The following is a 15,530-nucleotide window of genomic DNA, read 5'->3' on the forward strand; positions in this document are numbered from 1 at the left end:
GAAGTCACAAACTTATCAGTGACTGATGTTTCGCACATGACAATAATTATTGATTGAATTCACAATTCATATTGTTGAGTGACATTTCTAATATATACAAACTGAATTGTCAATGCTGTTTCAGTTCGACTAGCATATTATCACATATCTAGTGATAAATTATTAATCACGCACAGGTTATAAAATATTTGGAAACTAGTCGCAGAGTGAGTAACGAGCAAGCTACTGGTTAGTAAGTAATTTAAGCTCTCAGTGGATGAAAGGCATAATGTTAGAATCAAATATTGTGTAAATTCTTAGGCTTCAAGTTGGAAGACGTCTAGTCATGACAGCCGGTTTGCGCAACAAACATATACCTTTGGATTTATTCCCAAACGTTGAGAAGACAGATTGGTTTATTATGTAATTTTCCACTTCAGTAAAATAATACTGAAAAAGAGTTGCCATGTTTAATTTATCGTATCATTGTCTGGTTTTTCTCATAAGTGTTATGTATTCAACAATAATTTATCACCTTCATCCTGTTCATCATTTTTTGCTCATTATCTCTGTAGTTTTTATAATTTAGTAGGTAGTAATAATTAATTAAAATAAAATTCTTCGAAATTAAAAATAATACTTGTTCCTTTGCTGTACAATGAATGAATATCAAATGGATATATTAATATCGTATTTGGCTCAGTAAAACTATAGGAGATCAGCTAACTATTTAAAAAAAACTTAAACTATTAAATACATTATGCATTTAAAATAAAATACTAAATGCAACAAAATACAAAATTTTATTTAAATATTAATTGAGCACAAAGGAGTACAACTAAATTAATTTATATATAAAATATATGTTTTTTTTATAACCATAACCGCAATTAAACTGAGTCCCTCTATAGTCAATCCAGGGTACAATATTAATAAACTTTTCAGTGATGACATCAACACAGTAAAGTATTTCAACAATAATTATTAGAGATTCCAATTGAAAATGCTAGAGAACAAAATTGTCCTGCTCAATCTGTATTTATCGCAAATAAATTAATAAAGACCTTTCAATATTCTGAATTATAAACCATGAAAATTATTTCTAATCGTACTAAACCTACACTGGTTATTTTGTACATATTATATTACATACATACCAGTAGAGAAGGGCGAAGGTTGTTAAGATCTGACATAAACAGTTCACACTAAACTTTGTCAGTCAAACGTATTTGTTTTCATTAAAGTAAGACTACAATATATAGATAGTGATTGTTAGTTTTTAAAATTCAATTAAACCCTGCCTACTCCAAACCATAGTAAATAAGAGTCAAAAATATTTTATGGATGGAACAATATTTATTTTAGATTCATGAGCAGCGCTAAATATGTGAATTTAAAAAGACTAACTAACGCCATCTGTGATTCTACGAAAACAAATAAATATGACAGGAAAAGTGTAAATTATTATGGTTTGATTTAGGCAACGTTCAATTGAATTTAAAAAACTAACTATCTGCAAATTGTATTCTTGTTCAATGAAAACAAATAAGTATGACTGACAAAGTTTTACTATTTATGTCGAATCTTAACAGGCCCTCGCCAAGTATACATAGGTACATGCATTATCTACGTTAAAAGGTTTAATAATTTAATTCATTTTTTGTATTTTATTTTGAAAATATATTTATGCATTACGTTTTCAATTTTGAGATTGAGATAGCACATTGCATCTGAAATATAAGCAACAAAAAATCCTATCAGAATGGTTAATTTCATGTTCTGGCCTGACTATAGAGAGAGCTTTATCATAGACCATTCAAAAATTTACATGGTGGTTATTTATAATATAAAATATTATACCGAATTTCAAGTCAATTTATTCAAAACCATCGCAATGTACTGGTCTCCATTATGCTCTTAATCCAATCAAATAATAATGACTGTAGAAATAAGTAGGTACTTAATTAATTTCATATTGTACATCTTAAATTTACACTAATCTACAAGATAAAAGTATAATAAATATCAAAGGAATCGAACACAATCATTGGGTCACACTTATATAAATGGATATGATAAAAGTTACAATAGGTACTTAGTTAAATATATTTTTTTTTTTAATTATACACTGACAACTATAACTTGAGACGTGATCTTGTTGGTAGTGGCACTATGTGGGTATTATCGGTGTATTGCAAACTATTGGTAAAACTGCCGCACTTCAAGTTATAGTTGTCGGTCTTTATAAAAAAAAATTCACGAATTAAAATAGTAATATTATCGTAGTGACCCCCTAAGCCCCCTTTTACATAAAATTGTGAATTAATTTTATTAGCAAGATTCTGCGTTTAAAAAGAAAATTAGTAATTATTATCTTATTTTAAAAAAAATCCTGCAAGGTAAATAAATTAATAATAATCATTGTAAATGTAGATATACTAAATAATAAATATGGCGTTCGTTATTATACTGGATAATTAATTATAAATTTTAAGTTTTAGAGAAACGAAAATGGCCTATTGGTGGTGTTAGGTTAGCTACGTTCGATAATTAAAAATATTTTATTCAAATGTTATTAATAATATTACGAAGAAATGGAAACTGATGTAAATAAAATAAATGCATAGGTTTAATATTGTAGTAATTAATAATATTATAAAGAGGGTAGTTTTTGATGTCAGTGTTGCCATAGTGATTTGAAAAATCCCATCCTCCCTTGTTATTGTGCAATATTACCTGATTTAAAAATAGTAATTCGATGTTGTCGGTAAATGTCTAAAATTTAAATAGTAGTACCTAAATCCAGGGCTGTTGAAAAAATGAGACTCACCATTAGAGTGATATATTTATGTAAAAATCAATTACCTATTATATGTTGTTATAGACACCTATGCCTAAAGTATATTAATAATATTAAGTACATCCATTTGTTTATTTTAGAATTGTCATTCATGTCATGTTACCTAAGATAGGTTTGATGTTTAAACTCTCTAATAAATAATATTAAATTAATTTAGTATTAATAATAAATAATATTAGGCCGGCTCCAGATAATGCATTGATTATGTCCATCCGCAGTAAGAAGTCAGTTAGCTAAATCAGAAGTACTGTCCCTGTCTTGTGTGTGTAACAACGTATCTAGAGGTTCTGAACGGGAAATCTTGTCCTGAGAATTCTCGAATCTCGAGAAATTAATTTTCATAAATTTCAAGAATTTAAGAAATAATCAATGAGACCAAGAAAATTTTATATCTAGATGGTTATATCGATCGAAAGAGCTAAAAAAAGATCCCAACTTTCTTTGTGAACGTAATTTTCCAAATTTGTCGAGAAATCAAAAAATCAATCTCGAAAACTCAAGTTTTTTTTCTTGATTTCATGATTTCTCGAATCTTGAGAATTCCAAAAAGTCACAAGTTCTAATTGTATCCACATATGTGACATCGATAAAGTAACTGTTTAACTATGAACTCACGACACTGTCCATTAATAACTTGTTTATTTTATTAATTAATGATATTATCAGAAAATTAAAATAGCATTTTGCAAGGGAAATCTCATAGTGGGACAGCATGTTTATTCTGAAATCGGTCTGACTATAATAATAAATTGGATATTCAAAAACCTGATATACTTGTGTATGGGACTGTATGTACCTTTTAAAAAAAATGGTGTCCCTCGGCTTTGGATTTTTACATACTTTCTCACATTGTCTGCGTAACATTCATATGAATAAATTCATTTCACTCCACACTAAGCCGGCTCACACATAAACACTCGTCTTGTCGATGTGACGTCATCATTATTCACAAAACACATATTGCCAAATGGAGCTCTGCAGATTGTTCGAATGCGACTTTTTAGTTTGAAAAAAACATCTAGTGATGCTATCAACAAATCGCATGCGTTTCGGGTTGTAAGTCGAATATGCCAAAACGCATTCACACACCTACGAATTGGTCATTCCTATACCGGCTCATCAGTCGCCGCATCTAAATGTAGTATACGTTTCGAGAGGTTGCGCACAACTGTCACTAGGTAGATATCTTAATATGCAACACCGGAGTGACATTCTTAGAAGGTTTGATTTGTGGCTGTGCGGCTGACGAGACTACGAGAGTCGGCTAACATTCTAGTTGCTATACGATTAGTGAAGCGGGGGACAAGGTTATTAATTATTTACGACTATCCGTTAAAATAAATGCACCATCTGGAGCTGGATTTGATTTGTATTTTAGTCGTATATACCTAACAGTAAATAAGCAACATGAAATTAGCAAATTTACAACCACACATCAAAAACTACAAGGATATAAATAATACAGATTGGGTGTATTGTTAATTTAAATGGCATTTTAAAATAAATCTGCACAATGACAATATATTTTATGAAATTAGATTTTTTTTCTCTATTATAAATAATATAATATCTAAAACTCCTTTTGTTTAAAAATCGAAAAAAATACGCACAAGAAAACTTACATCAGTAGAATAGAAACACATTTTTTTTCATCTACAAAATACTTCTCTTCACCTAAAAATATATAAGTATTTAATTTATATGAATTATTTAAAAATATGGAATTTAATAAGAAATAATCTCTTCTCCAATTACTTATCTACGACATCGGAGCATATAACAAGGATAAGGTCACGGTCCTTCGACACGTCCTGTGGCTTCAATTACCTACCTACCCTAATAATTAATATATATCATCCATTTAATAAAAACATCTATTTTTAAAACCTTTATAGTGCTTGTACACGTGCATGGTTTTACTGGCACCAATAATGTGAAAATTAAACTAACACAATAATAACTGTTTACACGTAAAAGTGCTGACTGTCTCACCAATCTCATTCTTTAAGCGTAAGTGGGACGCGTTTTTGTCTATGTACAGTGCTATTTCACCAGTTGTGAAAATTGGTAAACGTCAAAATGCTTTACCTTGTGTAGTTTGTTTTTTTCTGACAGGTTCGCCACTATTGTTCTACTGCGCGGGCGCAGATATCGCACAAATTCTAGAAGCTGCTGTAATTTTTCGATCCATGCGTGCAATCTTGCAGCTTGCACAATAATACGTGTTTACACGTTCATTTTCTTGTTATGGCTGCGATAATGTCTACTGTCAGTAAATCCATGCACGTATAAACAGGGTATTTTATCATAGAATTTTATGTGCAATAGAGAGTGGCAGTTTTAGTGTTGGCCCCAGGCTCTGATAGAGTTAGAGGCCCCCTTACAAAAATTACCAGTTCGATACACCGTTATTAAATTGTTTTTTTTTACATTCAAATTGTTAAAAATACATGTCTTTTGTGCTTTCTGATGAAGTGACCGTCTTATCTGCTTTGTGGAAAACCTCCACTGGCAATATTCGGTACTGGTGATAATTAAAAACAACCGGTCCAATTTTACAAAATACGTTTTTTTGAACTTTATAATATATAATAACAAAATAATAAGAAACTTATGCAAAACATCTATGCTTACAGGCATACAATGTATACCTGTGTCATTGTATTGTACATTTTCTGTCAGTTTTAACTGAAAAATTAATCATAAAAAAATCGGTGTGTGTACTAATGTACGCGGGTTAGAAGTTATAGTTCTTTGGCGTAACAAAACTTGTGATAAACTAGATTCTTTGACTAGCTCTTAATTATCTTGTTAAATTACACACTCAAGAAATAGGACCGCTTATTGGAACGCCGTTGGTTTATTTCTATACAGCTCTGACGTTTAATCGTTTATTGACGTAAGGAATTGCAAATGGCTGACAATAATAAATTCGCTGCCTAGGCAACGGAACAATTCTAAACTATAATATTATACTGTATAATCGTCACGATTGGAGTATCATACTGTGGCGTAAAGGTAGTGCGTTCGGCTGATAACCGAACAATCGGTGGTTCGAATCCAATCAAGTGCATTTTTTTTCATGTGAAAAAATAAATTATGTGTTACATGTCACACGTCAAAAAAACACTCTGATCTGATTTCCCAAATGCGCCAAAAGAAGTATAACTTCAATAAATTTAAAAAATAAGATTAAAATAAATGGTTTTCACAAACATAAAATTCTAATTCTATCTATGCACCTGCCTACCCAGTTAGTCACCCTGTGAACGTTTAATAAAACCTGTATTAATATTGATAGCAAGTCAACTGAGTAATCAGTGTTGCATGTTGATATTGAATGTTTAAATTGGCTAATGTTAATAAATTTTAAAATACTTAGGTAGTCCTACGATTAATATACTCAGACAATCGGTGTTTAAAGACCCATTTTTTTATATCTCGCGGAGAGAAAATGTAGATTTGTTATAATCTAAATATTTAAACTAGTAAATACTGCATAATACATAACTAAATAAATTATCCCTAGAATTGTATAATATAATAATATTATATTATGGCAACTACAAAATAAATCAATTAACATAACAAAGTCAATATTCCTCTTAAAGAAACGTCTCTCATACGCTCAGAATTACTTGTAAATTAAATGTATCTATCTACAATATTATACAAAAATTTTCCTCTACTTTTAAATTTAAAATGATTTAACAACACTGTCATGTCAGTTATTTATTCGATATATTTTAATACTCGTTAGTTTTGACATTCATTTAGTGATGATATCAAGACTTTTAGGAAATCATAATAATATAATATGTCATGCAATACTAAAAATATTGATTCACCATTTTCTTTTCAGTGTAATATTACCATCTATATTAGAGCACAAAATATTGGAAGCACTTTCTGTTCTGTGTACCTACTTACTTGTTTATGAAATAACCAAGAAGGGTAGTTAGATATCTATATTATATGTATAAAAAGATTAAAATTAGTGTATTAAAAATTCCTATAAAAAAAAACTATCAAATATTAAAACCCCATGTACCTATGACCCACCTTAAATAATATTCTAAAATGTGAAAATAAAACTATTATAATTAAAATAAATTAACATAACAAATTGTAGTTATTATTTTTTAATAAATTAGTTTTTCATTGCATGTTTTCATCACATTTTTAAAGAGAGAATATACTATATTATATTTTTATGCTTTTGATTTTCAATTAATTGAGAGATGTCAGTGAGCTAAAAATATTTTCATAAACATAAGTATTTTTTAGTAATAATTAATACTTTTTCAAAATCGTTATTATGGTCAGTCACCATAATATGTTTTCTTTTAATAACACAATCACTGCTGACCTTTTAATTACCACATTTAAATAACACGTTAACTTTATCTAATAGCCAAGTACTCCAAACGCGCCAGTCGCGGTGTTAGCACTAAATGATTTAAATAATATCTTCTTTTATTTTTTATAGTCGTGTATATTATGTTACAGTAATTCCAATACATAAGTTGTCATGTTGTACTCCATTTTACGTTAACTTTCGATTCATTATAATGCTAAAATAGTAACCAATGACGCCTTGTACAAATATACTTTCATGAGATTTCCTACTTGTATTAATGATAAAATTTTTCATTATACTCATACGTCTAAAGTAAGTTAGTCTTATAATATGAAGTGTTTCAATAACAAATTAAAATCATTGCAAATATTTTTAATTATAAAAACAGGACCGAAGACATAATTAAAAAAAAAAATTAACTTTTCACCACTATATTAAGAAATTGTAATAAAAAAACTGGGAAACTGGGTAAAAAAAGTTTACCAATCCACTATAACAGCACAAAAATACGACTATAAATAATATAGGAATTACTGTATTCTTTTAAAGCATTTCCTTTATACAGATCGAAAAACATATTGCTATAAATCAGATGATTGCAATATTATTTTATATTATTGTATTTAAATTAAACTATTATATTTTTATGTCACCATCTATTGTTGTTTTTACATAATTAATTGGGCAACACAATCAGAAGATAATCAATACATTTTTTTAATTCAACGTTAATAACTATTATTCACATAGATTTTGTTTGACACATAATTTTATTAAAACACTTGTGAATGTACGTAGGTGATGGATATTATATAACCTAGTTTAGTACTACGTGAACAGTATCAATTATTACACTTCTAATTTTTATTGTTGGTTCATGTTAATAATTAAATGTATCCATTCAAATCATAGGTTTAGATTGTTATTCATTAATATTCCATTTTATTATTCGTGTATAGTGAATTACGATAAGGATGTCATTACATTCCTTGAAAACATAATGACTTTTATGTTCAGCATAATAATGTTATACAAATTCAGATAACTTTGAGTGAACACAAATTCAAATGTATAATGATTATTAAATGTTATCAATTTGTTGACAGTGTTATATTGTAAAACTGTATGTTATATAAAATACTAAAATCTTTTAAATTGTTTCAGAATCTCAAATATCTAACTCAGGTTAGTAAAACAAAAATATATGTACCTATCTAATAATTATTATTTACAATATTCCAGTATCTTTATATTATTATATTTTATTATTACAGATGGAATGCATTCGAATCAGAATATAATTATTAAATTATACTTTTAATATTTTTATATATTATAATTCCGTAGCAAAATGCCATTTTGTTGAAAAAATGCAGTCAAATCTCGTTACAACTTTTTCCTCCCAATTATTGTATCCTTTATTTGCTGTTTATAAGATGAAAAAATGACAGATTGACACGATGATAGGAATTATCGGGATGTGTTGCCATCTCTCGTTGTTTTTAAATAGCTACCTAAAACGGGTTTCAGAGCTCCCAAATTTATTTTGTTCCAAAATGTTGTCTGGAATGATTGATGTCTATGTGTGTTACCCTGCCGTGCAAGAAATATTCCCCGCTTTTTAATAAGTTGCTTCAATAATTACCTATTTCCTTTTATACTATACCTTCACCTTCTGCTTGTTAAATCACATCAATAAAATAAGATATTAACTAATACAAAACTTCAATCAATGAAATGTCACAACAATTACTTCAGTATGTTGTAATATTTTCATGAATATCTACGGCATAACTACATAAACTTTCGGTATTGATTTCAAAAATGACTATCACTTTCTCACGCTACATTTGATACCGTAACAACATTTTGTAATTGTTTCTTAATATCAATTTTCATGATCATATTTAACCTTTCTCGTACTGTACTAATAAATCCATTCCATCTGGTGTCGTCACATTTCATAACCATCCAGTCTCATGATGACAGTTTAAGTAATTTAAATGCCGATTATAAAAAATTATAAATATTTCTTCATCAGTCCTATTTACTATTTTGTTGTGATGATGATTTTAGGAATAGATAAAATATGAAGTGGACTAAGTGCATAATAATATTATCTGAAACATAGAATATTTAAATCCTGCATAATATCACAGAAAGGGGAAATGTTATTATATCAAGCGTTATGTAAATTTTTAATTTGATTGATCTAAAGGTAGGTAATAAAATGTTGTTTGCGATCTGCACAACAATCTGCCATATTGGCATACTACTAGTTTTAGACTCTACAAAAAACTTTTTAAATTAAAATTTCTCTAATAATTGATTTTCTAACATATCTATATTAAATTAACACTTTCACAACAACCTATCCATACCATTGCATGATGTAAGCTTGTGTATACCTAAATGTTAACATTAAAATTAAATTGAAAATATCTGACTAATTAAATTTGTCTCCTGTTAAAACTCCTACTTCTTTTTCTATTAGGCTTGAATATTTCACAAAAGCCATTTATATTAAATTTTAATAGATTCATTATTATATTATATCAAGCAATCAGTATAATATTACAATATACTGTTAAAGTAAGTGCCAAACTGCCCACTTTTAATTAATATTTTAATTATTCATTAAGGTATCAATGTCTATTCCTTAGTCCCTTATCTACAATACAAGTGCAAACCTTTTCTTAGGTATATTTTATTTTTAAATTGCCATCATAAATCATAACTTTGTTCACAGAAAAAAAAGATCTTATTCCAGATATTATATTCTATAACTACTACTAATTAACTCATATTCATGATGTAATAGTGTAAATTTAGTAAAAACACTTTGTTTAATTAATACATTCTTTTCTTCTTTTGACCATGTCCGATCCTAATAGGATTATATGGGCCTCCACGTAGTGGAGGTTTGTATTAACAGATTTTGTTTTTACGAGAAATGGATGTCAGCCACTTGCTCAACCTATTCGGTCTATACTCTGACTCATACACAAATTGAAAAACAATATGTGTACTTGCCAGATCCAGGGATCGAACCTGGGACCCACGACGCTATAGTCCGACGCGCGGCCATCGTGGGGGATTAATACATACCAGCACATTTTAGGGCACCAATTATGCATTATACGAACACAACATTTGATGTGGTCATTTGAAGCACATAATTAAAACAAATGCTAAGACAACCTACCATTACGTCATAAGAAAGCGTACCTACTAAATAAATTGTTAATATCAATACTATCAACTAAATTCTTAGGTTTTACTTTTTATTTTCAAATGACTACATAACTGGCAAATAATAGCGTGTGTTGTTATAATGTATTATTACAAGCCATTATTTTTATTGAACCTAATATTTAATTTATGTATCTTGTAAGTATATAATACAAATTGAAGTATATAAATCAATAAATTTATTAATGAGGAAGCATTGATAGTAAGATTAAAAATTTTAGCAACTATTTATTACCCATTAAATGAATGGTTTTAAAACCCCTCAGCAAAATAATTCAGATAATAGTTAAACACCTAAAGCCTTCTAAAGTAAGGCCGCAGCATGACATTGTAAATTTCAATGGTAGTGCTAGTTACCGCTTATTTTTCAAATGGTATATGGTAAACTATTTGTAGGAAATAATTATTATTTCATATTGCAAAAAAATGTTAGTATACGCTAATTAGGACGAATGAAATATGCAATCAAAAATCTTCATTTATTGCGAAAAAGTTACAGCATCGCATTCGATGTATAAGCAATAACTAGCGATACGATCGGAACTTACTAGTTCATGCCGCGGCCACACGGACTCAAAATGTTTATAATCTAGTAAATTTTGGATCATTTGTTTTCATTTTCATTGTTTTGCAACCCCTGTCAGCCTTTTGTCTATGTATGTATCCAATGTAAATTGCTATTATACTGCTTTTAATGTATCATTGTTCATCATTCGTCCATCGTTTGAGATAAAAAAATAAACTGACAACCGTTAAATTTTACTAATTTTACAAAGCAATAAGGAAGTAGGTTATAACGAGATTTAGGTGCATGATTTCATAAAACTATCTTTTGGTCAGTGTTTGAATTGTGTGCGGAACCTGTTTTCCATTTTTTTTAAATAATTATTTCACTTTTGGTGTTCTTCTTTCTCTCTTCTTAGCATTTGATCTTTCCTTCTATGTTATCTTTTGTCTCTCTTTTTATCGTTGTTATTATTATTATTATTTATATCGCTTCCCCAATATTTTTAATGTACCTTCTCATATTGTCTTTAGAATAAATTTGGGAGTATTTTATTAAAGTAAATGTACCTTTGTTAAGCATTTTTCTTAATAAGTAGGGGCCATTTTATAACAAACTTTATCACAGCTAAGATAAAAACTATATTATAGTTACAACACATTACTTTTGCTAGATAACTAACTATTTCGAATACAATTAGAATTAAAGAATAGTTCGTGAGTACTTTTATACATTTTCTAAAATTAGGTATCACAATACAGAAGTGTCATTTATACAATATCCACATAATACATAATATTACGTAAGTAATGACAACAAAAAACTATTTTAGTAGGTTAGTTATCAATAGTATTAAAATGATCTGTTAGGCCTGTCTTTGGTAAGTGCATGTTATTTATTGGAATATCTTAATGGAATTTTTACAATCGTTGAATCCTATGAAAAAAATTTTAAAAATTAGTTAATTTCACTTAGCCAGTGTGAGATAAAAAGGGCAAAGTGTTGCTAACCAATATTACATAGTGGGCAGTAACATTTATAAAAAGAAAACAAACGATAAATAAATGTATGCCTACATTAATGTAATAATTGCAAATTTACTTATACAGAAATCTAAACAGCCATTCTGTATCATCTGATGTAAAATTACATTATGATTTATTACTCATAATTATTATTTGTCGTATGTTACATTAGGTGTTAACGTAGGATGTAGGTTAGTCAAAGGAATTTAAAACAAAGTTTTTGTTAATTCTAAAATTGTCAAGTTATTGATGTTTAAAGCCATTTTGGACTATAAACCCAGCTTATCAAAATACCAAATGTAAACCGTTAGTTTGATTATTACACCAGAGTATGGAGAGATCGTTCCTTGGAAAAAGGTTTGTTTCGTTTCTTGTACATGGTTGTGGTGTAGAAAGGCTTTATTTTTTTTTATATTACTTTAATAATATTTCATGATACAAGGAACGAAACAAATCTGTTTCTGCGGGTCTATTCTATACAAAAGCCGACTATCGACCGCTAACGTGCTAAAGTGATAATGTGTTAGTATTTGTTACATACATTTTATATTGAAATATTATAATTGTAATTGTATTGTAATCAGTTAATCAGTCGAAACTGTCTCTCTCTCGCTCTCTCTCTATCGCTCATGCTCTAAATTTTAGCACAGGTAGGGGGCATGCCGTTAAAATATATCATTTATTGCAACAATTAATACCGGCTAATTATAATTGTTACAATACGTGTTAATAATTTGATACAAGCATACCCTAGTTAGCGGTTTTAGCGGACGAAAGCAGCCTTTTGTATAGAATAGACCCGCTGAGAAAACTTCTCTTCACACTTGCGATGCCGTTACATTCGAGTAAAGAATTATCATTTGCTGTTTTAATAATATACAGTTTTATTTATATTATTAGGCAACTCTAAAATTATAGAATTAAAATAAACTTTGTTTTAAACCCCTTATTACGGAGTTCTACCATATAAATGACAGTTCTATTTACAGTTTATAGGTTATTTATTTAGATTTGTTAGATTTATAGCTTCATATAATTATTATATTACATAGATCTGTTAATACATAATATATATTTTTAGGGCTCAGAGCTTGTTATTGAATAGAAAATATTTTGGCTCCTACTTTTAGATAAACTTTTATGCTTCACAAATGGTAGCTGTTGATAATTTTCTTATAACGATGATTGCATGTCGAAATTCCTATATCATAATCTGTTGTTTTTTTTCCGGCAGACATCCAAGATGAGCACATCTGAAACCACGAAGATGCTGTATAGACAGGCGATGACGCATATGAGTGATAATGATTACTAGATGTGCTAAATAAACCTATTGTGAAAAACGGACTACTAGCGCCATAATAGAATTATGTAAACAAATAGTTGGACTTATATTTGGTGAATAGGGAAATATAAAATTAGGTCAAATTTGACTCAAGACATTCTGTGAATATTTTCTATTCTGTTACTCAAGATTTTTACAATAATTAAGTCAACGTCAAAATGACGCATTCAGTTTAATACATTTTGTAAATAGATAACATTACATTCTACAAATACTTACATTAAATGAATAATTATTTAACAAAAGAAAAATGAACAGAGTTTTATAAACTAAATTTTAAAGATATCATTTTGAATTTAATTATATTACATTTTGCCATGAAACTATTCTGCATACATGATTAAAATCAAGTAGATAGGTGTCTCTATCAGTCATTGTAATTTATTATGAAATTTACTTTGCCATTGAGAAAAAAATATTATTTATATTTTATTTTATCCAACAGATGCCACTGTTTCATATTGTGTCTTGACTAAATTTATCGCAGAATTAATATGATTAGATAAAATATCCGTCAAGTAATTTATTCATTATTTACCTCAGAAAATATAATATTCCTAAAAGATAAGGTTTTTATAAAGGTTAAAGACTAATTTATAATGTGACAACTGATCTGCAACGTCAAAAAAACTAATAATCAACATACGGAATTTCAATACATTAGTGTACCTTACAATCAGAACCTCAATACATAATATTATTCATATATACACATAATTCACTATAATATTATCAATATTTTTAAACAATAAATATTTATTTATTAAATGAAGTAGTAAGAATAAATATATAGTATTTATTACACAATTATCTTTCTTTGTGTGCCAAACCTGTTTAAACTTTTAAATGTTTTCTTCACTTTTTCTTCTTCTTGTGCCATCCTATATTTGAGGTCGGCCACTATAGGTACGATCTTTGCTCCATCGTCTGCTACCCGGAACATTTCAATGAAACTACACTCGCACTAATCACAGACGTTGATAAGGTACGAAATGCGGCATTGTCCTGAGTGACGTTAATGATTATGTACCTTGAATAAACAGTTGGGCAATGCTATACATATTTTCTGATATGATACTGTGACCAAAGTACTGTATTTTTCTGGTATTGATACTATGCAGAACTTCTTAATCCTTTCCCAATAATTGTCTGAGGACATCAATATTTGTTACCCATTTGTTTTCACTTACTCACTATTAACCGGATGTATGCCACAAGCGGGTTTACGTACGCTACCATTTTGTGTGCGCAAGGCCGGCCATAGAAAAGGTTTGTGTCCGGTCAATTGTTTTAAATAATTTAATATATTATACACACACTGCCATCTCTTAGCATCATGGTGAAATCTTTATGATATACTTTTAATATGTTTCCATAAAAGATTTATAAGGATTAATTTTTTCATTGAAATTCGCAGGTACCATGCCATGTTAACACTCTCCGTCATTTAATGCGTTGAAATAATAAAAATGGCCATTAATTTGAACATAAAGTAAATTTCTATCCTGATGTTCTATGAAAACAACAAAAGTAGCCAAAGAAGTTCAGGTATTGATTTTCCCATTTATTCTGCAACATAATTTAATTCAGGAGTGTGAAATTTATATTTCCTTTAAAATACATTAATTTAATCTAATCAATGTACGGTCACAGTCATAATAGTGTATATTCTTCATATGTTCTCTGTTGGTGCTATCTTCTATCGATAGTTCATCGACCAAATCACAGTATACCTCCCTATCCTGGGCAAGTTATATCAGATCGCTAACGCCTCGGACTTTGAGCCACTTACGGAGGTTACATAGCCATGATAATCTCTTTTTGCACATGCCTTTGCTACCTTCTACATTTCCCTGCATTACTAGTGAATATTTATTGTTGATAATTTGGTTATCAATACTTTTGTCAACTTTAGTACCTATGTAGGAATATTACACTGACTCACACTGCCACTTAAAAAATCAACGGGGCTTTAGAATTGGCTCCCTTATAGAGAAATAAGTAATCGTGGATGGTAGTTAACGCATACTTGTTTTTAACCGTGACTGGGCATCTGGCGATGGTTATAAAGTGTTTTTCAAAAGAGTAACTGTATCTTTGATAATCGATTAAGGTTTTCCTCATTTTCCGACAGTTGTAATCGTCTATGTTTTCCATTTATTAATATGGTGTGATATCTATGATATAGTTCAATACATCAGTAT

At 28.9% G+C, this 15,530-nt stretch overlaps 1 protein-coding gene across 1 annotated transcript in view; it reads left to right on the forward strand.

The window, feature by feature from the left end:
- Positions 1-13,362, forward strand: part of GABA-B-R1 (gamma-aminobutyric acid type B receptor subunit 1) — a 615,543-nt gene extending 602,181 nt beyond the window's left edge. Inside the window, exons 18-19 of the mRNA XM_085946509.1 lie at positions 8,364-8,384; positions 13,216-13,362. Coding sequence (XP_085802635.1) covers positions 8,364-8,384; positions 13,216-13,238 — 44 coding nt within the window. The 3' untranslated portion in view covers positions 13,239-13,362. The remainder of the gene's footprint in view (positions 1-8,363; positions 8,385-13,215) is intronic.
- The last annotated feature ends 2,168 nt before the right edge of the window (positions 13,363-15,530 follow it).

This window comes from Rhyacophila brunnea, unplaced genomic scaffold (assembly GCF_057557595.1).
Source record: "Rhyacophila brunnea isolate RB1 unplaced genomic scaffold, BYU_Rbru_1.0 scaffold_2, whole genome shotgun sequence".
NCBI classification, from domain to species: Eukaryota; Metazoa; Arthropoda; class Insecta; order Trichoptera; family Rhyacophilidae; genus Rhyacophila; species Rhyacophila brunnea.